Here is a 25,583-nt window from a genome sequence, read left to right as displayed (position 1 = left end):
GGACGATATATCTTAATTGAGTACACTTACAGAATACATTTTTTCATCATGCTTATTCTAACATAAAGATTCATATGAAGTCTTATTGCGATGCTTAAAAACCTCGCCGCTGTATGCAGCATACAGGCCGAGTTTAAATTAGGAAAACAGTAGTGCTGGTACTAAAATTAGTTATTTTAGACAGACATGACGGGGGAATAAAAACGCTCTCCGCCATGTTCACTCTGACAGTGCTAAGAATATTTAATGCCTCTACGCGGGCACTCAAATTTCGTCTCTCGTTTCATGTTTATCCTTTTCACGAGGCTGTGGGAGGTTCAATCAGATCATGACTGACATAACAAGACACCAAACATTGAATTATCTCCAGCACAGTGACATGTCTTTATTCAAACATCCATCACATTTCATCACAAATCAGAACAAACAAGAAGTAGGAAAGAAAAGAAAAACCATGTACAAAATAAGCAACGTCGTTTTGTTTTTTTCTATTCTGGAACAGCATCCGGACGTGGTTGCTTCCTGTTGCGACCCCAGAGGAGCCTCAACGGTGGTGACACAGGGACACACAAACGTCCCCAGCTGAGCGTTTCCTCAACTCCAGAGGATCCGAACCCCCGACCAAACAAGGTACGAATCTCAGCGAGTAATCAGACCGCAGAATCAAATCAGCACAATCCTCAAATCTGAAATCAATCCCCAGAACTCATCTTGTGGACACTTGTGTGGCTCTTAGAAGATTGGATCAATGGAAGGGAGATAAGGGCAAGTCTGCTCGCTACATGAGGGAGCATGTACTTCAGAAAGCTGCACAATACCCTCGCTGATCCACACACGTTACGGTGAAGGATGAAAGCAGACGGTTCAAAAGGGGCTCAGGATTATGTGATGACATTTCTTCTCCATATATACACTATGATCCACCTTACATCTCAGATCCTTTGGGTTGAATCTCAAACAGTGTAGGTGAGAAGTCATTGAAATGTCCTGAAATTAAAAACAAATAGAGAAATGGTTGCATCTTCTGCTGCAGGTGTCTAATTAAAATCAAGATCAAGGTATTTTCAAACAAAAATAATTATTCTTTAAACTAATTACTTACATCACACAGACACTGTTGAAGACGTATCCCAAAAAAAGCACTGATCGTCAGTGTGTTCTGTACATCTGTCGCTTACCGTCTGCTCTATTACAAGTATACCCCTTCTGGCCAAAAACACAAACATAACAAAGAGTGATCACAAATGGTACCGATTGGTGATTTAGGGGATAGAATGTGTGGTTACAGTTATCTAAACGGATAAATATAAACACAAAGCGAGAGCGAGGAGCTCAGAACAGAACAAGATTGAGTAAAATGTAATTGTTTATGAGAGCGCGATGACGCTATTGGAGATTATTCCCTTTCCTCTCAGGATTACACCAGACAAATAAATCCCTCCCTACTCTAAATGTGCTATCTATACTCAACAAGCCCCACACACCAACCCTCTATATACATTCATACATGTCCCCAGTGAATCAGAACAGATCTACTCTCTGTGCATCTTACAGCTTCAGAAACTAAGAAATAACTGTGGAAGCACTTAAATCTTATGGCAGAATTTAAACTAGGACGTGAAGTAAAAATGTTTTAGTCCAAAGCAGCATTTTCAAATCCACTGTAATAACATACCAGGTAATTCATTTAATGACACACAGTATCAGCATCATCCCACTTCAGTGTTTGGTTGTTTCCTTCATTGACTACTGAGCTGAAACACAAGAGGCCCGGCTCACAGCTCTACACGTGAAAGCCAAAAATCTGACTCCTGACCAATTACAGCTCATCGTGTCCTGTTCGCCCGATGGCGGTCAGTTTGGAGAGTTGAGCGCTGAATTTTCCATCTCTGTGGGTCACTGGAGGCCAGAGAGGAGAGCAAATTGCGGTCACAGATAACATTGAAACAAAAACAAGGACATACAGCGTCACTGATGCAAAGCCCCCGAGAACCAGCCAGTATCATCCGACTGCTTTTGTTTTGTTCACTGGAGCATATTTTCCTTTACAATGAGGAAGACCTTCGTGTTGATCTTGCTCATAGTGTATCTGCTGTCCAGATTACTTTGGTGATAGTCATGTCGTACATTTCTATCAGTTATTTTCTAACCAACTGCTGTTTTAGATGTGAAAACTATGGATGTATACAGACAGCTTTGTGCTGATCAGTTTGTCCCAGTGGTCATTTGTGGTAGTGCAATAAAAGAAAGTCCCCATAGACCTCCATTATAAAGACAGAAAGTCAGAAAAACCTCAAACACAAAGCTATCCGCAGCTTTAACAATCTGCAGTTGTGACACTAATTCCCTCTAGGTGGCACAAATGGTAGAATTGTGAAAACTGTCACTACAGAACATCTATTATAAGCACCTACAAGTCTAAACTGCGGTGACTTCTCTTTACTGAGAGTGAGTCACAAGCCAGTTCATTGATACATTTTGCTTCTAAAAGAGTAATTTACCTACTGTTAAGGAGTTTATCCCGCAAAATCATGACTGGAGGAGTTTCCCCAGAGGTGTCACAGAGATGGGATTATCCTTAAATCTGGGATAGTTGCAGGAAAATGAGCATATGACCCTCTGTACTGTCGTGACTAATCTGCTGTTGCAGTAAATTGCCGTGTGGTTTGTCAAATCCTGTTAATCACAGGCCGGAACTGTAGCCACAGTGGGGGATTTTTTTTTTTGTGCAAAAACCGAACAACAACAAATAATGCCACAGGGACAAACTGCAACCCACTCACAGCTGGTGCATATGCTTTAGAGGAAAATCAGCAGGGAGCTCGCAACCGTGATGAGGGCAGGGAGGGCGCGAGAGATTGACGTGTCAAGCCGAGGGAGTTGATTGAACACTTGGAAATACAATCAATTCCTCACCTGTTGAGTCTCCTACGGAAAATTCCTCCGGCTTCAAAGGCATGTCACTTTGTCCTGCAGCCGCCGTCTGAGACTGGAGAGAAATACAGCAGCAGTGAGGAGGAGGAGGAGGAGGAAAATAAATAAATAAACAAAAACAGGATGAGACAGGAGACAAATTTGTTTTTTTGCACCAGACGGGCCGGGAGAAGAGGAGGATGTGACGACAAGGTCAAGGAGCCGCTGTGCGTGGGTGGCAGGTGTGCGTTTGTGTATGCAAGGTTATTTTCATCCCGTCGCTTAGCAGAGTTGTTCTCTGTGCGTTTGTCTTCTGCTTGCAGGGCACGGAGCCAGAGCGGCGAGGAGGAAACATGTGCTCTCACTAATGACAGAATGTCAGGACTGCCCTTGCTGGGGGGGGGGAAGGAGGCGTGTCCACGTGCGCCTCACTTCAGCGACGACCACATCAGACACGGCAGGACCTCCGCTAAGTGACTGAGCTCAGGAACACTCCGGACATTAACCTTCATTGAAACATTAAGTGCAAAGACACGGAGAGTTTGACTTCCAGGAGAAGGAAAGCTTTTCCGTTTCTTTGCCCGTGCTAGTTCGTCACAGGTTGGTCTTAGCTGGAACCGTCATTAAAGGACAATGGACCAAAGAAATGTCAGGGACAAGTGAAGCATGTGATGGGTTACCATGGCGACACAAGTGTGTGTGCAGTAAAGGAAGGTCCAAAGTGAAAAGGGACAGCGTGTTTTACTCAGGACTGTGTGGTCAAGTACATTCAGCGGTGCTCTGGCTCTCAGGCGATGTTAGGTGACGTTTAATCCTGCATATGACGGAGGTCTCGAGAAAACCTCATTTAAATGGTATGGGGGGCGGGGGGGGGGGGCGTGTCCCTAGCATTACTTCTTTGGTTCGGAGTATTAAAATACTCTGACAGAGTGTCAATGGTTTTTCTCACTGACTGTTCAATTTAGAGCTGAAACAATCAATTAGTTGACAGAAAATGCAAAACATTCTCTGGCTCCGGCTGCACACATTTGAAGATTTGCTGCTTTTTTTGTTTGCTTTAAATCTTTATAAATGAAATGTCTTTGGGGTTTTAGACTGTCGGACAAAACAAGAAACTTTAAGATCTTGGGCCCTGGAAACGATGGACATTTTCACAATTTTAGAAAGAATTAATTCAATCACTAGAAAAATAATAATTAAATTGTGAATAAAAAAATAGTAGTTTGTAGATGTATTGAAACAGCACTGAATGGGGATAAGGTCTGGCTACACGACTTTGGTGAAACGCCTGTTTATGATTTTACATTCACACACACACGTGCATATCCAGGAAAGAGGCCCGCTATGGCGAAATAATAAATTGTGTCATTACATGTGATAATGATCTTTGCACAAAAGACAAAATGAGTTTACAGCCACCAGCTTTGTGGTAAAAAATAAATAAATAAAAGTTAAAAAAAACCTGCCTTAATCTTCTCCCTGAGCCTCTGATAGACATATTGCTGGTGCATAGGTGGCTGGTTTAATATTTGCAGGCTACGCAAAAATGTTCATCAACTGTGTTCTGCCTTGATTTTCTGACATTTGTGCAGACACTGTAAATCTAACGCTCTGAAAATGGTTTCGGGGCGAAGGTATGAGAAGCTGTAATCTCCACACCGACAGAGTGCATTAAAAAGTGTGCAGCTCCATCGAGGAACAACTTTTTACTCCACTCGGTCTTTGTTTGGCAGTAAAGTCTTGGGAGCTTCTTGCTGCCAAACATAAGGCTCCAGTCCCACTAATCACTCTGACGGTCATGTCTCGCACCTATAGCGTCACAACTACATTCTGCAGGATGTGGGGCAATTTGGCTGCGAACGAATTACAACCATGAGGGCAAGGGATGTGCAAATCTTGTTGTTTTAAGATAAAATATGTAGTTTGTGGGTTAACTTGGTATTTTGCAAGAAGGAAGTCAGCGTCAAAAGTGGGATTTTTAGTCTGCGTCAGCATAACGATAAATGTAAAAGATCTGTTTCTTCAATTGTTGTGTTTAACTTTAATAAAGTGTGACTTGTTTTTTTACGAACGAGAGACACACAACAAACTGACAATGTCACTCAAATATCAAGATGCAACGGACACGAGACATGTTGTATGTGGTTTCCTTATTCCCTATATTGGCCGGATGCCATTCTTGAATTGATTATACATTAAACGTTGGCTATCCCTGTCGAGGAACAGGATCGGTTGACAACATAAAGACGAATTCATGTGAACGGGACGGTTGAGGGAATTGTGTTTCTATTATACTTACATAAGCATTAGCATATTGAATTTTGGTTCCTTTCAGTTCAGCTTTGAACTGAGTGAAAAACAGGTAGGATTTCCCCTGGGGCCTATGGCAGAAACGGAAAAGAAATATTTGTTACCAACATTAAGTCATTTGCATGTATTCATTAAGTCGAAGCTGGACATGAATATATTTAAACCAAGAGGTTAGAAACAATTGTTTCTCCTCTACAATCAAAGAGTGACTCAGTGGAAAGAGGCGGGACAAATTCTCACTGAAGACACACCGAACATCAGGGTCACTGAGCTGGAGAAGAGTCTCACCACAGTGTGTGTGTGTGTGTGTGTGTGTGTGTGTGTGTGTGTGTGTCTCTCACCTCCACACGGAGCAGGAAAACAATTTGTCGTCGTCACTCAGACCCACATTCATCAGCCATTGCTGTTTGGCACAAAAACAGAAGAATAGTTATGCATAAAACCCTGCTATGATTAGAAATCGATAAATCAATAATATGACGAGAGAGAGACTCACCTCGTTGGTTCCCCCTTGTGAAGCATAAGTGAATGAGCACTCATACTCCCTCTGAAATAAGAGAGTGTAACATAATGCTAATTAGTGCATCATTAAATCTGCATATCACTTTCATTATTGAGTTTTCAATTACATTTACGTGCTATTAATAAACACCAATCTAATTCTCATCGGGCGTTTCTGAACTAGAGGGGAAATGTCAGAGTGCTGCTCAGTTTCAGAGATGCGTGTTGATTGGATTTCATATAAATTCACAGTTTTTAAATCGAGCAAACGTTCTTTTCTGCAGCGCCACAAAGGCAGAGATTTAGCTTGCTTCTCTTGGCTTCACATCATTGTAAACTCAAAGGTTTGCGTGTTATGATGGCGCGATAACAATGTTTTGAAGACATCAATCTGTCCGCTACTAAAGACGTTTGTCACCTGCCGACGTTCTAGAGAAAAGGCCCAGTTGTAAATGTTACACTTGATATTGTGCACCAGGGATCACTGCTAAGCTCGAGCAGAGCGATGAATCAATAACATCCCTTCTTGCCTTTCAGCAATGAATTACATTGCCCAAAGTAATGACTTGTACAAAACAGTAATCACAGACTTAAAAACTGGTTATCGACTACGCTTATACACATTTTAGTCTTGTGTAATGCAAAACAGTGGAAGGCAAGGCATTGCTTTCAACATCGGTTTGATCTTATTTGCGATTGTGCAAACATTTTCCATATTGGAATATATATCAATATTATATCCTTATCAGGATATATCAAGATAAGGGTTTCAACCATATTGCCAGGCCGAACCAGAGCCACCATGTCATTAGTAACAGCTGTGCTTCTCCTGTTATGACGGTTCAAAATATCTGCTGTGAAAAGGGCCGATTGTGATGGGCACGTGTTATTATTTTAGCCCACTTTATGGACATGTGATTAAGTAATTAATAGATGAATTGAAAGAATAATTGTCTTTTGTCAGAGAGACATCATTTTAAAAACCTAACTTTACCCCCAACTCACTGCCTGTCTCACGGACATTAATGCATGTGTGGATGGGTAAAAACCTTTTAAAATCTTAGATGACGAAAATGTTGAGATTATTTTAATTGGATCCAAAGCAGCACTGAGAAAAACTGCACTCAGTGTTTGGAGGCAAACAGATTAAAACCGACATCACAAGTGGTTTTAGACTCTGATTTAAATTTTCATTTTAACAATGTCATTAAAACACACTTTTATCAATTCAGTGATATCGACAAAGTCCGGAATTTTTTTGACTTTTGTAATTCCCTTTTCACTGGATTACCTAAACCGTCCATAAGGAAACTACAGCTAGTACAGCAGTGAGGCTTAACTCAAACATGGACATGGATCACATTACCCATCTCCACTGGTTAGCTGTATCTTTTAGAATTGATTTAAAAGTTATTTTATATTAAAGACCTATTATTTTATCTGGCTTTTAATTTAGAGTAATGTTATAGCCTTGTTTTTAAGCTTAAATCATTTGTTGTTACATGTTTTCTTGTATGGTGTTCATTTCATCTTTTGTTTATTGATTTTAACATTTTATTGTTCTAATTTTAGTCCAGCAAATGTTTTATTTGTCGTTGGTTGTTGTTTTGTTTTGACCCCGCTAAGTGAAGATGCATGTATATGTATGAAAGTCGCTCTATAAACATAAATAAATAAAGTTGTTTCAAACTCTACAAAAAAGCAGTTCAGTCATGCAAACTGTGAACCAATGAATGGAGCCACTGTGGCAGCGACGTGTCAGCCTCTCACAGGCTGTGTCGTCATCACGCAGTAGTTTTGTTTTTCCACGCATGTCATTATAAATCATACCAAATACATTGAAGATGTGTGACACACTGTAATGAAAGAAACACACCTCTTACTCACACACAATGCAATTTGTGATGTATTCAATCCTGTCATTATTCTGTTCAGCTACTTAATAATCAATAACAATGAAGATACTTTCACACACACGGCGAGTTAGCCCACATTCTAACGTGCACGCTTATACTTTAGCATAACTGTGGCTTTGTTTCCGGGTGGTGTTTAGAAACGTCAGCTGGTCGTATAAAGACAAAAAGACAACAAGACACTCACAATCCCCTCAGTGAACGTGTGCACCACTCCTCCCGGTTTAACGTTGAACTCCACCGTCTTCGTCCCGTCGGCAGCAGCATCAACCGGGACGAACGCGGCATTCGACACGAATATGAGCAGAAACGACAAAGTCGCAGCACTGAAGTTATTTTGCGTGGCCATCTCTTCCTCCTCAGATGTGCGGTGGTGTGTCGCTGTGAGTGGCTTCCAGGGAAACCGGTATTTCCCTGTCACCTGCTGATGACGTCACATCAGGCGTCCACATACCAAAGACCAACACAAGGAAACACAATATGAAAAACAGATGAATATCTCGACAGCAAAGTAGTATAAAAATACACTCCTGGTTGATGTAGCTTAGAGATACATTTATTTCAATGTTGACGAATAAAAGTATGAGTACATAAGTTATTGAATGTAACGGTACCTTTCATGGCCACACGATGTCAACCTTGTTCAACCAATTTTGTCCATGTATTTTTAATGCAGGATGAATGGATGGATGGATGGATGGATTGATAGATGGATAGATGGATAGATGGATGGATAGACACTTTATTCATCCCGCAAGGGGACATTTGTTCGTTACAGCAGCAAAAAATATATACTTAAGCAATTAAAGTAACGGAGTAAAAAATACAAATATTAAGAATACAAATGCACAATATGTTCAATAAAAATAACAGAGTAAAAATACTAAATATAAAAAATGCACAGTATATGCAATGAAATAGTATAGTATTAAATGAACTAATTAACAGTAGTGCAAAGATTAACCAACAGCAAACATACAGTGTGGCAGTGCTATAGGCTTGTGGGTGATTTGACTACTAAGTAGAACCATGATGAAAATGTCTAAATTTGTATTTGTATGACAGCATCAAAGTAAGCGTAAAATAACATGAAATAGCAATTTGACAAATCCACCCCAACTCAAGGTCCAGTGAGCTCACTTCAAACTCCATCCACTGACGACAACACAGTGTGACCGTTAACCTCCAGAACAAAGCCAGTGAGTGGAGCTTGAGTTGGGACTGTTTGGTCAAACTAAATCACAGTCGATTTTTACAGATTTCAAATAGCCACACAAAGTACAGTTTACGCCCACTGACGTCAAAACTGATGCTTTATGGAAGGTCCAAGAGAGTGAACTCTCACACAAACATACCTATGTTTGCTTGATAATACAAAATATAATGAACAACATCATGAATTCAAATGTGTCGTAAAGATAATATCAGACTTTATTCATCCCTGGGGGGAAATTACCCACCAGTATCTTCAGGTAAAATCGTTACTAAAAACCGCATATGGTTTATGGCCTGGTTTTAAATGTTCTGTATGAGTAGTGCATTACGTGTAAGGAACTCTGGGATACCATTGTATTTACAAAGAGATGTTTGTGCACATCTATAAATGGACTGATTATGAGTGACGAACAATGAACAGTAAAATAATATTATGTACACAGCACTGAACAATAGGCTTTGTATGCACAGTAAGATGATTTGGTGTTTTATTACACACATATTCATATCAAACTACTATAATTTGACAAAACCATTTCAGTGCATTAAGCTGAACGTGCCCACATTCAAACATTTCAAAAGAAAGATTTGGAAAAAAACATCAATAAATGCGTCAACAACCAAAAGGAAAACATCTTTGCCCAATCCTTTGCAGCACTTAAAATGTATTTAACCACTTAACATGAGCACTATTAGAGTTCCATGCTATGTATCCTCTGATCGATGAAATAACCCTCTGATACAACTTGACGGGGATGAGTGCTCCTTCTGCCTCTTGTATTCAGGTCTGCTGGACAAATATATAGAAACGTTTTTAATGCGAGTGGCATCCTCTTACAAACCGTCTACAAAATACTCTCGATAACGAATACTGTACACGTACATTTCTCTCTTTTTTCACAGTAGAACAACATTTTGTGTTACAGGAGACAAAAACAGTCTCATGTCTGTTCCTACACGTCTGTGTGTTTCTGTACGTATGTCTCTGGAGCCGTAAGGCGTCCTCCCGTGACAGTTGAACAGATGTCTGGTACGAGGGGAGACACCTTAACGCTGTCTGACACTCGTGTGCAAAACCCATGAAACAATACGAGCATTTAGAAGCAAATTCAGACCAAAAATAACTGGAGAATTTCAGCTGAATAACCTGTCCGTCTTCTTCACCCTTTCACCTCACCCTCCCCTCCATCTCCTCCTCGCCTGTTCCTAGCCTCATCCGGTCTGCGCCTCCCTTCCCAATCCCACTTCCCAGCCCAAGAATAATACAATAACAGGATTAATAACAGCATGCGTTCACTCGGACAGCCTGTTGAGTGTGTGGATATTTACACAGCAGCTCCGGGAGGAAAAGTACAGGGGCCATTACATTCTTCTATTTCAAATAGAGCTGTTAATGATGTGTAAACAGTGAGACTCAGGGAGTCCTTGTCCTGCCCAGGTAAACATTGTCTTCTTGTTTTCAGGATGTTAGTGTACTCGTCTGAGGAGTTATTTCCACTGTGCTCGCACAAACGGCTTCTGCTCTTTGCTATAAACAAACAATTCTCTCAAATATACAGACCAGACGTCCAGACAGAGAAACACAACATTAGCACGGGGCCGGCGTCAAGTTATTTCACTAATGATGCAAACTCATACCGCAGACTCTCTACATACGGGAGGGAGTGTTAGAAATCTATACTTCAGTATGTCAGTGGTTATGTATGTGTAGATTTATATACATCAGAGTTCCTTTAGATAATAGTTTTGCACATCTGTTATGGTCGATTACCTCCGTGATTAGATGATTAATAAGTTGTTAAAATGTTGTGTGTTGTGAGTTCATAGTTGTCTAAATGTGTTATATTAATTCTGCAGGATGATCATTTATATAGAAACTGGCATGGTGTTGATTATTGCAATGTCACATTAATCTCCTCAGTCCCACAGAGCCTTCAGCAGGTCTATCACAATGAGCTCATACTATGTGAACCAACAGAAGTTTCTCTTGAATTCTCCTGGTTGGTGAGTGACTCTTTGAGAGATATTGTGATAAGTGAAGGCCGGTGGGGTTCCTGACACTTTTGGGCCCCTGTGCCTGTGCCCGGTAGGCCCGGTCAGTAACCATCAATGATCACAAGGTTTACAAATGTATGACTCAAAAGACACCCAGACATGATCAGATAATGCTATGAACTACACCTCAGATATTTGAAAGTTCAACTTAAAGCTGTAACAAAAAGAATCGAGAAATCAGGAAGCATCGAGGTTGACGGGGTCAGTATTGACCATTTTGCAGTTTGTGTCTGCACAAGGAACAAGCCCTGGCATAAAGTGTCACTGCAGTCTCGCCTTTTGGCTCTGACACTTGTTTACCGGGATTCTCACAGTCAGGCCTCTGGGCACAGCCTCACAGAGCTTCAGCCCGTGATAAGAATGGTTTAGGCGTGGTGCTGCTGAGGTCAGCAGTTTGCGGTCAGGTTTTCCTGGCCGTCTGCAGATCTGTGGAATTTCTCTCCTCCACGCCATCTCCAGCGGGGGAAGGCAGGGGCGACCGGCAGCTCTGGTCAACCTGCAGGCCCTGCGGGCACATCGACCTGCCCTGAGCAAACAGCACCATGGAGCGGCTGAGGAGGCTCTGCCCTGACCCTCTGTCACAATCAAATTCACATCAGTGGATCACCTCGACGGCTCTCTGACCAAAGATGGTTTGGGCTCCATAGAGACGCCATATTTGGATCAGAGGATGAGTGAAATCTGGCGTATGAAATAGGTTTCAATCCCAGTGTGATGTGGATATCTGCAGACTTTCCTCATCTCTGATACTCTCTTCTGTCTGCACCTTTTTGATCCATGTACCTTTATCTTAACCCATGTACCTTTATCTTAACCCATGTACCTTTATCTTAACAGCAAAGGAAAGTCACCTGTACAGTTACAGGGTGTCACAATCTGGCTCGTGATGCCAGATTGACAATGTTTGAGACAGACTTAAAACAAACTGAGATTAACTAAATGCACAACAAATCTAAAAAAATAAATAAAAACACATGAAGACTGCAGATCAGAGGGATCAGTGGTGCAGGTTGTGCGTGAGAGAGGAGATAGTGTTCATGTTGTGGGGTGCATGTAAATAAAGTAAAGCAAAGAACCGAAGCAGAACTTCAGCTGCAACACAACCAAATGGGTGGCTGCAGGGAAGGAGAGAGGGAGACTGTTAGACTGGGAACAGTGGTTGGCACTGATGATCGCCTGCCACCAGGTGTCTGAAAAACCGACAGATTGGCAGGAATGAGCAGAGGATGTCACAAGAGAGGTTTTGTACTTTATATTCTGCTACATTTTTCAGCAACAGATATATTACAACAGTTATACTTTTCAGATTAATATTTCACCAACAATAAACAGATGATAAAATACCAAATTAAACTAGTGGTTATGAACTACAGAACCAAACCACAAATGCTTCTTATCCAGTATTAATTTTTTTTTTATAATTATGTTATACATAATAATATACCTGTCACAGGAGGCATTATACTGCAGAACCAGTACATTTATATTTGAAGTACATTTTGATGATGATACTGATGTACTTTTATATTTTGAATGACTATTTTTACATTATTGTATTAGTACCTGAACTTAAAGTAAGTAAAGGATCTGAATACATCCTTCACCGCTGTATTACTGTGTTCCAGCACTGAATATACACGAATGTAATGAATTCTCCAAAACTTTCTTCTGGTTTTCTTGGTGCCTTCATAGCGAGTGTGAATTAACAGACGGAGATCATCAACCCAGGAAAATGAGGACCGACATACACAGCCTCTGGGACACCGACAGCAGGCTCCTACCGTGACCTTGAGAGGGAGTAGAGACGCTGGTGACCTGCTGGTGACCTGCTGGTGACCTGCTGGTGACCTGCTGGGGCCCTGATGTTGCCATAAGTCAGACTGTGAAAGTGAGTCAGTGAGTGAGCTGCTCTGGAACAGCAACAGATGCTGCAGCACCGTACAGAAAATACACTCTATGACAGTGATTCTCAACTGGTGGGTCGCGACCCAAAAGTGGGTCGCGGGCCTTTGCCTGACGAAAAAAAAGAAAATATATATATATTGTTTTGAAGGGCATTTTTTTTATGCAGCCGAATTATTCCAGCATTTACGGCACTTGTTCAGTGGTGCAGGAAAAACACCGACCAATGCGTTGTGAATCACATCATGTGATGAAGCTCAGCCAATCAAATATGAGTATTCTGCGAAGTTTCCTGACTTGAGTGAGATGTACACACACGGTGACACACGGGGAGAGACAAGGACATAGAGAGCAGAGCAGGACTGTTGAAGTGAGAGTTGTGAAAGTCAAATCATAGGACGATCTCCAAAAGAGAGAAATGTCCAGAGAGACCAGAGTCATTAGACTCTGACTGGACAGACTCATAGAGGTGAATTCTTCAAACACTAATTTCTCTTTTTGGAAGATGAGAAAAATATAATATTGTGGATTTTTCACTTCACCCTGAATGGACTGAGTTTAAAGCTGCAGCGTAATTCAATGAAATATTTTTTCTAAATTGAATTTCATTACGTAATTTATTCTTTAATCCAGCTGTTATTTTACTTGAAATGAGAATAACATTCATTCATGTATTTCTAATCCATCCAGTTCAATTTGAAAAATGAGAATAATATTTCTTAAAATATAATTGATGTGTACTTTCTTTATTTGATTTGACAGTTGTTTACTACACAGACGTTACTACTACTAGACGTCTTGAATATAGATAGACCCAAATTATCAAATTATATATATAATATATATATATATAATATATAATTTGGGTCCCGGCTATAATTTGGGTCCCGGCTTGTCATTAAGGGGTGATGGTGGGTCCCGCAGCCAGACCAGTTGAGAACCACTGCTCTATGACCTCAGCTCCCACCTGCCTGCATATCCATCTCATGAACATCCTGGAAGAGTTTCCTTCTTGTGATGGGAAAATATGTCAGTCTACTGTTTTAGGGTTAAGGAATGTGAGTTTTAGAAGAGCAGGCACTAAAAAAACCTTGTGTTTTCTAAATGAGTCTCGTAAAATTCGGATCCAGGGGTCTTGTGATCTGTTATCTTAGTGTCTGTTTTCCTGTGCATTATTTGTCTTCAAAGACGGCAACACAGATGTTTAGATTACGATACTTCCTGATGAGCATCAGGGAGAGCATGACCCTCTTCAGGTATTTATGATGTGTGACGGTTCACAGGTTTATTCCGTCTCTGCAATACTGTGACTTAACTCTTTAACCCGTTCACGGGGACATCAAAGGAAGCATCTGATGTCTCCATAAATATTGTGGGACAAACTGATAACCAAGGGATTCGTAAACTGGCCATAAAGCGCCTTCAGGGTATCGTAAAAGACAGGACACTGTGCTTCAAAGGAAAACATCTGCCTTGACATCTTTTATTATACCAGCATGCTGTTTGGGTATAAATGTCTATGCATTTGACTGTGTCATCAGAGCACCTTACACAGATGACGGCGATGTGTCTGTGAGACGTGTTCTCTTTGCTTGCAAGCAAATAAATTGACTATTACAACTTTGATCGTTCATCCAGACTCTGTTTCATTTGACATTGATGAGAAACATTTTACACTCTTCTCCCGACTATTCATAGAAATATTCCATAACATTCTTTCAACATAAGACTTTGCATACAAGTTGCTGAGATCTCCCACTTTACAAGGACTTTATGAGGACTTTACAAGTCAATACAGTCAAAAGCTTCCTTCACGCTCCATGTTTAACATTACAAGACCATGAAGGAACATATTTGCCATTTAAAAAACAGCAAAATGAAAGAACTGTGTTAAGAAAAGTAGTTGTAGTGAGCGGTTATTCATTTCCACGTCCCAGCCCTAATAAAACTGGTGACAAAGTGTAAACAGAGCGTTCCCAGATGCCTCACACAGAGGCATTGCCAGGTGAATAAATGCTTTCTCAATCACTCATCTACTGTACAGAACATGACAAACACGCAACAACAGGCTTGTGGTGTGAAGCTCCGTGTCTTTTCCTTCCATTTCCGAGACACGTAAACGTGCGAAGTGGGGTTTCAGGTATTTCTCTGAGGTGTGTTATTCCAAAAGCATTTAAGAAATGTACCACTCCTCACTTTAATGGCCCTCAGCTTGTGTTAACTCAGTGGTTCTCAACCTGTGGGGCGCGGTGGTATTACAGGTGGGGCGCAGGGGGAAATGCAGAATTTTTGTATTTCAAAAACAAAAACAAAAACTTCTTTTTATTTTTTATTTTTAAGTAATTAATAAATACAATGGCGAAATGCCTGTACTTTCGTGTAAATGTTTACATTACGCCGCGACGGCCATGATCCTTGGCGACTCACATGTGTGGCTTAGTGTTCCAAATGAAGAGACATTTGGCAGGCGGGAACAGAAAAGTAACACAAGCGATGCATCCGAGACGAACAGCAAGCAGCCAGGAAGAACATATGATGAGGCCTCTCTTGCTCTGGGTTTCACAGTGAACGCGGTAGGAGATGAGGAGAGACCAGTCTGTGTTTTATGTCTGAAAACTAGCTGCAGATAGTATGAAACTTGTTTTGTTTAGTTTTTCACAGGTTGCACTTTATTGTTATCTTGAAAAGATGTTTAGTGCAAAACAGGTTAATTGCAGCCAATTGCAATAAGCTATTTTTTTGCCAAATTGTAGTTATTTTTTGCACAGATATAACTTTATTTGCATTGTTCTAACAAAGTGATTGCACATTTTATTTGTTTTTGTCTGATGGAGCAATCTGGTTTACTTAAAAGTGATTGCAATTTTCTTTATTCTATTATTTGAAAAAGCACAGCCGGAGGAGTCACAAAATGTTGTTTCAATAAAAGTTCAACATGGACCATTTTGTTACAATTTTGTTGTGGCGGTGGGGCATGAACATTTTTCTTCCTCCAAAGTGAGGCACGACAGAAAAAGTTTGAGAACCACTGTGTTAACTGATGGTAAATGGTCAGTGGAATGACTTCATGCTGTTAAATATTTGTTCAAATTATCCCATCAGTAGTGACGATTCAGATACATTTTTTAAGTAAGGCATCAATCTTCAATGGTACCTTTGTTTCCAAAAAAAAACAACTTCATTATAAACTATAATACATTTATTATACCTTTAAAACAATCAAATACCCTTTCACTAGATTGTAAAATAACAGACAATACATTTGTGTGTACACTGCACAAAATCATACACCCTGTTCTGCTCGAAACGCATGCATGACAGTATTTGGCTTTTATATTTTAACAGCACTTTTAAGTCTTTTATTCCTACACAGTCAATATTAAACAGAGAGTCATTTTCTCTGACAAGGCATATTGCTAATGGCTGTGAAAAGGATAAGAGCACCACGCAAAATAAGCACCAATTCAGTCGCACAGTGTAACCGAATGAATTGACGTAGCTTGAATCGCTTCTTTATATTTGTGAATCACGCTAACACACATTCCTCAACTTTTCCGCACACAAACAGCAAACAGTAGAGTCTTGCATTGCTTAAAAATGTATATTTTTACAAATAACATAAGTTAACGTCTGGCTACAGCAACAGTATATCATATCACATAAATAGGAACAGATTAGAAAAACATTTTAAAGTAAGTATCAACATTGATTAAAACATTAAGAGCAACAGTCAAGAAGGTTTTAAGTAAAAGTATTCTGTGGGGAAATGTCTGTCTTCCGTCAGGTCAGCTTCTGTGGAACAAAGAAAAGATATCAGTGATGAGCTCTTCTTCTGTTGGACTTCTGATCTCAGCCGAAAGGAGTGAGCACACAAGACTGACTTACACAGTGATCCTGCAGTTCCTTGCCTGGACGTAGCTTCCTGTGTACCTGATGTCGCAGCGCACCTCGTTGTTGGAGAAATCTGACTCCTGCACCATCTGAGAGGGGTTCACTGTCACCTGAGGAACAGTAGAAGCAGCTGTGAAACCTAGATATTCTATCTGATTCCAGTGATTTGAAAACGTGCTGTTGTGAAGTGAATAAGTAATCTGTTTTTATCCATCGTGTCCTATTTCATTAACTGCCACCTTGAGTATGTAGTTTCCAGGTGGTACGTCAGTGATGTCGATCCACTGGCAGTCGATGTTGGCATGATACGTGTCGTAGCAACCAGGACCGAGCCCCTAAGAAAAAGCCAAACGTGCATTATTCATGGCATCGAGGAAAAGAGTTCATCTTTGAGTAATAAATCATCATCTAATAAATAAAACAAATGGATGGATTAATGGAAAAGTAAAAATAAGTCTGAGACCATGGAGGACCAACCTGTGTGTGAGAAGTGCAGGCGAAGCGCCGTCGCACCCCCGGGTCACAGGACGTGTCCTCCAGGCAGAAACTGGCCTTGTGTCCCTCTGCGACCTTTTGTCCAGTGGAGACGTCCAACAAGTCGTAATTGCTAAAGGCATCCATACTGTGGTAATGCCTGTAGATGCACAGAGAGAAATGAGAGCGTTACTGAAAATGTGTTGTGGAAATCCTCATTTCTGTTTGATCATACACATATTAGCACCAAGTAAAGGAGCTCAACAAACTGTAACTGGCACCGAGTACAACTGCTGGAGTGGCTCTTCATTGTTTTGTGATTTGGTGAATTTGCCATGGACATGTGGACAGGAGGAGTTGGGTTGTGGTTTGAATGACTGAAGCTGCAGTCTTAATAGATGGCACACTATCCTTGGATTTTAATATTAATATTTCTCAGAGTCGTGTATACATGTTTGATTTGATATGCACCTTTTGTGATTTTGTCATTAAATGCACTTTCAAATTTGCATATTTTATGACTCTGTGAAAGCCGAGGAAAGACTACATCTCTGCACGGTGGCAGCTAGGAGACTAATACAATATTACAGACGACAAGATTTAGACGGGGAATAACTGACATATTCTCAAATGTATGATTCATTCAAATCTGGTAGACCAAAGAGCCGACACACCACTGTGCATGGATTTGATAGAATACCACTGAACTCACTGGTGACAGCTGTGCCATTCCCACTCATGTCTGGGCTTCACTGGGAGAAAGTCTGCTGTTCCTTGGTTCTTCACTCGCTGGGGGAACCGCAGCAGGACTCTGTAGTCGAGGTCCCTCACACTGGGATGACCCGCAGACCTGAATGAAAAGGGAACGAGCCAAGTTAAACTCCAGTATCTTCACTATGAACTGAAACGACACGAAGGAAGACCTAATTCACAGAGCGCACAGCTCGGGTTGACTTGCATCACCTTTTTATCTGTGGTGTCTTTACATCACAGTATCCTCCAAGCACACTGAGCTTCTTATATAATGGTGCATTACTGTGTAAGTGACAGGGCTGGTTTCTTGCCTCAGCAGTTTTTGCATTCACCTCAGGAATCCTTCGCCTTTCACTTCAGAGCTTCTTTTACTTGGCTAAGTGGCTGCTCAGATCAGAGGAGGGAATCTCGGCCGGCTGCCAGGTCTGTGTCCAGCCGCTCAGTCACTCAGCTATAGCTTCCAAATGGGACTGAGGCCAGCACACATCCCAATGTGGTAACCTCAGAGGGAGCCTAAATGATTATCATTATGCCTTTAGAAGTGTATACCGCATTGATTGACCTTTTATCACACTGTAGAGAGCTCGTGCATAACAAAATGTCAGTTAAGGACAAAGGGCAGTACAAGAATCATCAGACTAACGTTACAGCTACTCGTATCTTCACTAATTAACTGATTTCATTGGTCTTGACTCAACTGACAGAATAATTCTGTGTGAAGTCAAATAAATAAGTGCACCTGGAAAGACAGTTTTCTTCAGCAGCACAGCGAAGTGCGTACATCTGCACTCTCTGGATGTAAGAGGCAGCTTGGATGTAGTAAGGGTCAGGAACCAAGTCTGGGAGACCTGCAGAAGAAGAAAAAAAGCACAAGTTAAAAATAATGTAAATGCACTGATTCAAACAGAGTCAATTATTTACATGGCATAATTGACAGAACTGTACGTGGTGTTTTGAATTTGCATGCATAGATCATCAGAACACTACCTTGGGTAAAAATCTATTTGTATTAACTGATGATATGTTTTAAAAAACGTTTAGTAAATTAAACTATTCTTATTGTTTAACAAGTAATTTTACTTTGTATGCCTGAGTACATTTAATACAAACACTTTAATAGAATACTTCAGCAGATTACTGAACAGAAAACTTTGGATAATTTACTCTCATAACTTGTACTCCGCACCACTTCTGGCAAACTAATGACTCCCGATCTATCAATCAGCCATTTAATTTCAATTTTGCTTCGAGGCTCTCTACTGGAGACATTCATTTTGTTGTAAGGGTGCATTAACTCTCACTCCCATTAAAACTGCATTAGAAAAAAGGAGATTTAAATTTGAAAATGCATGAGGCATCTGTGCCTCAGCATTGCAGGCTCAGTGCTTCCCAGGGCTATCATTATTCAGACTTTGATTTCAGGGTGTCATCAATTAAGAAATAACTTGTTTTATCTACTTTTTATGGGCTAAACTTTGGTTTCAATGTCTCCTGTCCGCCTCACCATTGTGGAAGAACCTGGTGCCATAGCCCGGTCCTGGTGGAGGGCGCACAGTGATCCTGTTTCTGCGGTCTGGTGGGTAAACATTATAGAAAACTGAGTTTCTGTGATGAATATTGTGCGGATCCTGTGGGTCACCCATGTCCGTAGTCCTTGTTGTCTCCAAGCTTGGTCGAGGAAAGTGTATTTCTACGGCGTTACTGGACAGCGCTGTGGGAGAAACATTTGACTCCGATGTGATTCTGGTCAGTGACTGCGCTATTTGCGCACTGGTAGCGTCTCCTAAACGCGTTTGCTGCTGGATGCGACGTGTATTCCCTCTATCCTCTGCCACTGTGACCAATCCAGCTGTGGCCGATGACCGGGCAGCGGATTCTGAGCTCTCAGATCTTATCCTGCCCGCTCGGCTGTGCGTAAAGTCCGGTGACGCTGTGGCCTGTTGTGCGCCATCTCCAGGTGTACTCCGGCCTCCTCGCGGGACTCCGCTGCCGGAGGACTCCTGGATGGAGGTGAAAGCGGCAGCGCCACCGTTGGACGGTGCCTCTTGTGAACGGACAACCACAACCGTGGTTGCTAGGCGCGGTGGGGACCAACCGTGTGTCGCGGGTCGTCCCGAGGCGAGTAAATACTGACCCGCATCAACACCAAGAACCGACGCATCCATTTGATTGAGGTCATTTTGTTGAATGTGACCCCCGGCTGCGTCCTCGAGGTCTCCATGTCTGATTCTGGTGGATCTACTCAGTGCAACAGGAGGGTGAAGTCGGTTAAAATTGTTTTTAGTTGTCAATACGAGCTGAGCGCGTCTTCTGCTCTGCGCAGGTGAGCGATATTGAGTCCCCGTGCTCAGTAAACTGTACACCTGGCCGTTATTCTCCCACTGAATCCGGTGTCTCCACGGTCCAACACGTGCGCGTAAATGGTGCGGACCGGTTCCGAAACACACCACAACACCTAGCAGGCAGATTAATACAAGCACCGACTTCTCCATGGCTCAATGTGAAGGTGTCTCTATGTGGAGAGGTCTGACACTGAGACATTAACGAGGAACATTTGAGTTTCACCTGGGTGATGGGGTGGTGTTTTGAATACACTCAACTCCGTCACGGAGTTACATCACCACCGAGAGACTGCGAGAGACGTATTCAAATGTGTGTAATGTGAGTTGCTCTCAGAAAAAAAAGCGTTTTCACATGTACAGCAAGGAGCTACACTTATGTCCCAGTTTAACCATTTCCCCACCGTCCAAGAATCCTGGACCTAACGGTGCGCTGAAAGCAATTGAGTCTACTAATATCTGTATGGAACTTAATTTCCTTGTAGTCTATTGGCACATTTCGCAAAGGCCACATTAGGGACTGCCAGTGTTAGTGTGTGTCTTTAGTTGCACAGTGTACCGCTGGGCTGTGAACCTGTTGAATCCCCACTCTGGGGCCAAGTCGACCTCTTCACCACATGATGGCAGTGGATCCTCACTGACAGTCAGCACTCTGACAATTTTTTTTTTTTTTTTATCAAAGTCTCGTAAGTTTTGGTGTTAGCACGTAACGGCCCGCTGATTCAGCTTTGATTGAAGGGAAGATATAAATGCCAATGAAGTGACTTGAAATTTTTTCCTCAAAATTTTGGATCAAGATATGTATTTCAAACGAACTTATATTCACGAGTCTCCCTTAATCAACCTCCAAACCCTAAATGTATGTTTGTACATTTAAGAAACAGAACGCATATCTTCTCTCCCAAAGCATGTCTGCCCTTCAAATCTTGTGATGTGACATACTTCAAAGTCAGGTCAAGCTTCTATAAATGGATCACTATAAATCACTGTGGAGCTTCAAAGGGCTTATTGATCTCTTCATTCAGCTGCAGACCATTTACATGAATATATCCCATATGTGTAATACTACAATGTGGTCAGTGTTGCCAAAACAGTGACATGAAGACGTTGCCAGACTGTTCAATGTCTTTCAAGGTTGTGATTGTTAAAATATAAAATATACATGCACACGTTTTGGTATTTATTGGTCACAATAAAAAGAAAAAGACATGAGGCTCAGTCCTCACTCCTCTTGTTGATTGACAGATCAACAAGTCATCATACACATTACAAACGGCTATAAAAAAACAAATATCCCTCATTGTGTTTTTTACAAGGATATCAAGTGTTTTTCTGTAGGACAAAAAGTGGATTAGGAGAGTGAGACATGCTGAAAGAAACCCCCGAAATAACTCCATTGAAGTCTATTGATGTTCAAAACGTGTAACACCTTATTTCATTCTTCTCAAACATGCAAACCGTAATGGCCTGAAGTAATCCAGCATAACGCCTGAACAATAACAGACAAAAACATAGCAAACTGTACATCCAGAGGACAGTCACAGTTCAGCCTTATGTGGTGCCTACGTGCAACATATATATACACATGATGATGCGGTTGTATGGGGGAGGCCCTCACCTTTGCCTTTATTTTGTGTCATTCATCATGTGGCTCAGCTGTTCTGGCTGCTTGGACGTGTGAACAGACTTGTAGAAAGTATACGTGGTGCAAGTCAAGAGTGTGCATGGTGACAAAACACACACTCTGGATTAGTGGAGGGCAGAGTGTATAAAACCTCCAACACCAACACTACAAGAACCCTCCTCTAAATATACTCAGTATAAATCCATGAGTGAGTGTGAGGAACACGAGCACGGTAGGTGTGTGTCAGTGTGAGTAAGTCATGGGACATGATCACAGGGTCTGTTTAGCTCAGGCAGGCTGTAACCTGGGTGTCATTGCTCCAGCTTGTCGGGTGGTCTATCACAGTATAAGCCTTTGAGATCTCTCCAGCCAGTGATATTGCTCTGTCCCTAACTCGTTGACACACATGATTTAAAACCCCCAGCCATCCAACAACATCAATGAACACTGGCTTCAGTTTCCGTTTCTTGGGAGGTTAAAGTTTCAGGGTTTTAACAAGACACCTGTTTGTTTAAAGTGTTCAGATATTGTAGCCTACTTGATACGTAGCTGCATTTTGACAACCTGTGGATTAAAATGTCTGCATATAATGATCAGTTTGTTAAATGAACGTTGACTGTAAATAAACTGCACTAAAGACCTTCAGCATCGTGCTAAAGGTCACATCGACAGGTGGACAGGGAGGAGCTGGGGATTGAATTGAATTTAGGAAAAATGTATAATTACCCAGCTGAACAAAAAGGGTTCAAATAGAAATTTAAAGTTTTTATTTTTCATATCCATGTACAGTATACGTATATTGCATTGGTTTTGTTATTCATATGCCAACTAGAGTTGCATTTAACTGAATTCAATAATGTCGTGTTTGTGATTATTGCATTCAAAACGTAGCTCCCTCCGAACCTGCAGTGTACTTACCCTGCAGTGGCTTACAGACAACCAAATGGAAATAAAGGACAGTACTTGAGAGGATGTACTCGGTTATTCTCCACCACTCGGTTTGAATGTCAACATGGAGACAGCAAAGTTGAAGTGACATGCTAAAACAATGAGAGAGATTTTTTTCCATGTGGGTATTAAACCTCAGTGTCCTGTGACTCACGCGCATAGAGAAGGTTTGTGAATCCAAAAGAAAGACCTAAAACTTCCCTGATTCCTCAGCAGCTCACTGACACCGTTGTACTGTATTCAGTTGTTGTTCTTACTCAAATGGGGCCGTTTATTAAAACATGGTAAATTTAGTCGACAGGAAAAAACTGCATCAGATTTACTCACACCGAATCAAAATAAGGGAGTTTATTTTTGACACTTTTGTCATGTGATGAAAAATATTGGGAACAAAGAGCAGTGGAGGACAGATCTGAGAGTTCTATTACTGACTTTATAGAGGCCCAGCATTCCAATGGATCGCTCACATGATTCACACAAGCTGTGAGTAACGAGGTCACGTTTGTACAAATGGCTAGACTGGATGTTGTCTTCACTGTTTCACACTTGCCTTTGCATGAAATTGTGAAATTTGCATGATTAGATGGGGGCACCATTACCCCAAATCAGGGATTACGGATGTTCATTTAGATTTTTTTTTTTTCCTGACCGACCCTCGTTAACCAGACATTTACCGACAAGATTAGTGCCTTTCACTCAGCAGGGTGGTCTGCCCAAAAACCCGCCCAGCTGCAACAATAACTGAAGCACCGGACAGGTGGACTGGAGACACTTGCAGCCCTTTTCCTCGTGTCATAAATTAAATATTTTATAAAATAAAACTATGCCAAAGATAATTCTAAAATAAAACATGTAAATAACTAGACTCAAATCATGTCAATCGACTGAACCAACAAAAAGTGCAATGTATATAAAGAATATTGATTCATGTGTTCATTCATTAAGCCCTTAAACGTTTGTGTGGCTGATAAAGTGTACCACTTTCAGTGGACTTTTTACTGCCAATTGTCAAGTTGCTGCAACTGGTGTTTTCTGAGTTCGCTCAGAGGACGTCTCTGCAATAAATGCAATTGTTAATGTGTTTTGTCATCAAGTATTTTGCTGACATTAACTATTCACACATGTCCTCCAAATTGAAGTTAAAAAACAAACAAAAAAAACTAATTCTTTGAGTCAAAAGAAGTTGAAAAGCAAGTTGTTTGCATCCCTGCAAAACACAGATATTATCGTCTTTTCTCCTTGATGAACAGACCCGCATGTGTACGTGTTTTAACAGTCATCACACATACTGATAAAATAAAAAAATCCTTTATTAGTCCCTCAGTGGGGAAATTACAGGATTACAGCAGCATTGCTCACAAGTAAAAAATAAAAGATAAAAATCAAGTAATATAATAATCTAAACAGTAATAAAATAAGACAGTAAAGAAGAATATTAAATATACCAGTATATACAGAATATACAGACGGAATAAAAATATAAGATAAATACTTAAACGTATTGGATATTGCACAGATTAGATATTGCACCAGGTGAATGAATTAAATTGTTCAGAAGTGTTCGTGTTCAAGGTCTACCGAGAGAGCAGTTTGTTGCGCAGCCTGACAGCAGCGGGGAGAAAGGACTTGCGGTACTTCTCCCTCAGACACCGGGGGTGAATCAGCCGGTGACTGAAGGAGCTGTGCAGAGCTGCCAGAGTGTCCTGCATGGGGTGGGAGGCGTGGCTCATCAGGGATGAGAGCTTCACCATCATCCTCCTGTCTCCCACCACCTCCACAGTGTCCAGTGGACACCCCAGCACGCTGCTGGCCTTCCTCACCAGTTTGTCCAGTCTCCTCCTGTCAGCTGCCGCGATGCTGCTGCTCCAGAAGACCACCCCATAGAAGATGGCTGATGCCACCACGGAGTCGAAGAAGGTCTTCAGGAGTGCTCCCTGCACCCCAAAAGACCGGTCTCCTCAGCAGAAAGAGTCCGCTCTGACCTTTTTTATAAAGAGCGTGGTCAGTCCAGTCCAGTTTATTGTTCAAGTGAACACCCAGGTACTTATACGACCTCAATGTCCAGTCCCTGAGAGACAAGTTGAATACGTGCTCCGCTATCCCGCACAGCTGGTCTGTGCTGGATTTGAGGAGCCTTGAGCTGATGCCGTCTGGACCCGTGGCCTTCCTCACCTTGATCCTCCTCAGTTCCTTCCTCACCTGGTTGAGGGACACGCTGGGGGGTGGGGTGCTGTGTGTTGGAGTGGGGGTGGGTTGCTGGTTGTGCAGTGCTCAGTATGAGAGGTGTGGAGGGGAACCAGTTCTTTATTTAGCTGTGGTATGAGATGCTCACACTGACTGTGACAGCATAAGGTATTCTCTCAGGGCAAATGAGAAATTATTCTGGCCTATTTATATGCATGGAAACATAGGCGATGATGGCCTCGTGTGCATTAATCTGAATCTTGTAGTTAGTCAATGACTTACTCATGGGGACTATCAAGTCCTGATCCCAGGTCTGGGATTAACAACGCACACAAAATGAATTCTTAGGTGACAAGATGAAACTGTCCAAACTACCAATACTCAAGTTTATCAGCATTTACAATATGTAGTTCTCATGCAAGCTAAATAATTCGGGTAGCTCATTGTTAAATTGCAAGTTCATAAAAACCAAAACTGCTAAATTGAATTTTGTGAAGACAAGAAAATAGAGATTGTTTATGTTCTGTATATCAACAGCAACTAATGCATTTATTTGTAGGA

The 25,583-nt window shown here is 41.4% G+C and overlaps 3 protein-coding genes across 4 annotated transcripts in view; all 3 read right to left on the bottom strand.

The window, feature by feature from the left end:
• Positions 1-366: 366 nt before the first annotated feature.
• Positions 367-8,038, bottom strand: mydgf (myeloid-derived growth factor). Its single transcript, XM_079267801.1, has 6 exons — positions 7,825-8,038; positions 5,720-5,770; positions 5,565-5,626; positions 5,213-5,294; positions 2,917-2,989; positions 367-1,899 (listed from the first exon to the last, which is right to left on the bottom strand). The coding sequence occupies exons 1-6, from the start codon at positions 7,984-7,986 to the stop codon at positions 1,820-1,822; spliced, it is 510 nt and encodes a 169-aa protein (XP_079123927.1). The 5' UTR covers positions 7,987-8,038; the 3' UTR covers positions 367-1,819.
• Positions 8,039-16,471: 8,433 nt separating this feature from the next.
• Positions 16,472-20,419, bottom strand: loxl5a (lysyl oxidase-like 5a; the record flags this gene model as incomplete). The annotated part of the gene is made up of 7 exons (XM_079266735.1): positions 16,472-16,601; positions 16,695-16,810; positions 16,940-17,035; positions 17,178-17,334; positions 17,887-18,024; positions 18,667-18,775; positions 19,432-20,419. The coding sequence occupies 7 exons, from the start codon at positions 20,417-20,419 to the stop codon at positions 16,595-16,597; spliced, it is 1,611 nt and encodes a 536-aa protein (XP_079122861.1). The 3' UTR covers positions 16,472-16,594.
• A 5,129-nt stretch (positions 20,420-25,548) lies between these two features.
• The window catches only part of mibp (muscle-specific beta 1 integrin binding protein), a 4,673-nt gene continuing 4,638 nt past the window's right edge, over positions 25,549-25,583 (bottom strand). For both annotated transcript variants that reach the window (XM_079267978.1, XM_079267979.1), the window contains one exon: positions 25,549-25,583. This exon is cut by the window's right edge and continues 243 nt beyond it. The gene's annotated coding sequence lies outside the window, so the exon portion shown is untranslated.

Source organism: Melanostigma gelatinosum (genome assembly GCF_949748355.1).
Source record: "Melanostigma gelatinosum genome assembly, chromosome: 4".
In the NCBI taxonomy this organism is placed as follows: domain Eukaryota; kingdom Metazoa; phylum Chordata; class Actinopteri; order Perciformes; family Zoarcidae; genus Melanostigma; species Melanostigma gelatinosum.
The sequence above is the reverse complement of the archived record's forward strand: the minus strand, read 5'-3'. Positions and strand labels throughout refer to the sequence as shown.

What these genes read in the sequence shown, in the direction of transcription:
- mydgf (XM_079267801.1), bottom strand. Translation starts at nt 7,986, where the DNA reads ATGGCCACGCAAAATAACTTCAGTGCTGCGACTTTGTCGTTTCTGCTC. An exon ending in ACACGTTCACTGAGGGGATT is followed by an intron (nt 5,771 to 7,824) that starts GTGAGTGTCTTG and finishes CTCTTATTTCAG; the next exon opens with AGGGAGTATGAGTGCTCATT. An exon ending in CACAAGGGGGAACCAACGAG is followed by an intron (nt 5,627 to 5,719) that starts GTGAGTCTCTCT and finishes TGTGCCAAACAG; the next exon opens with CAATGGCTGATGAATGTGGG.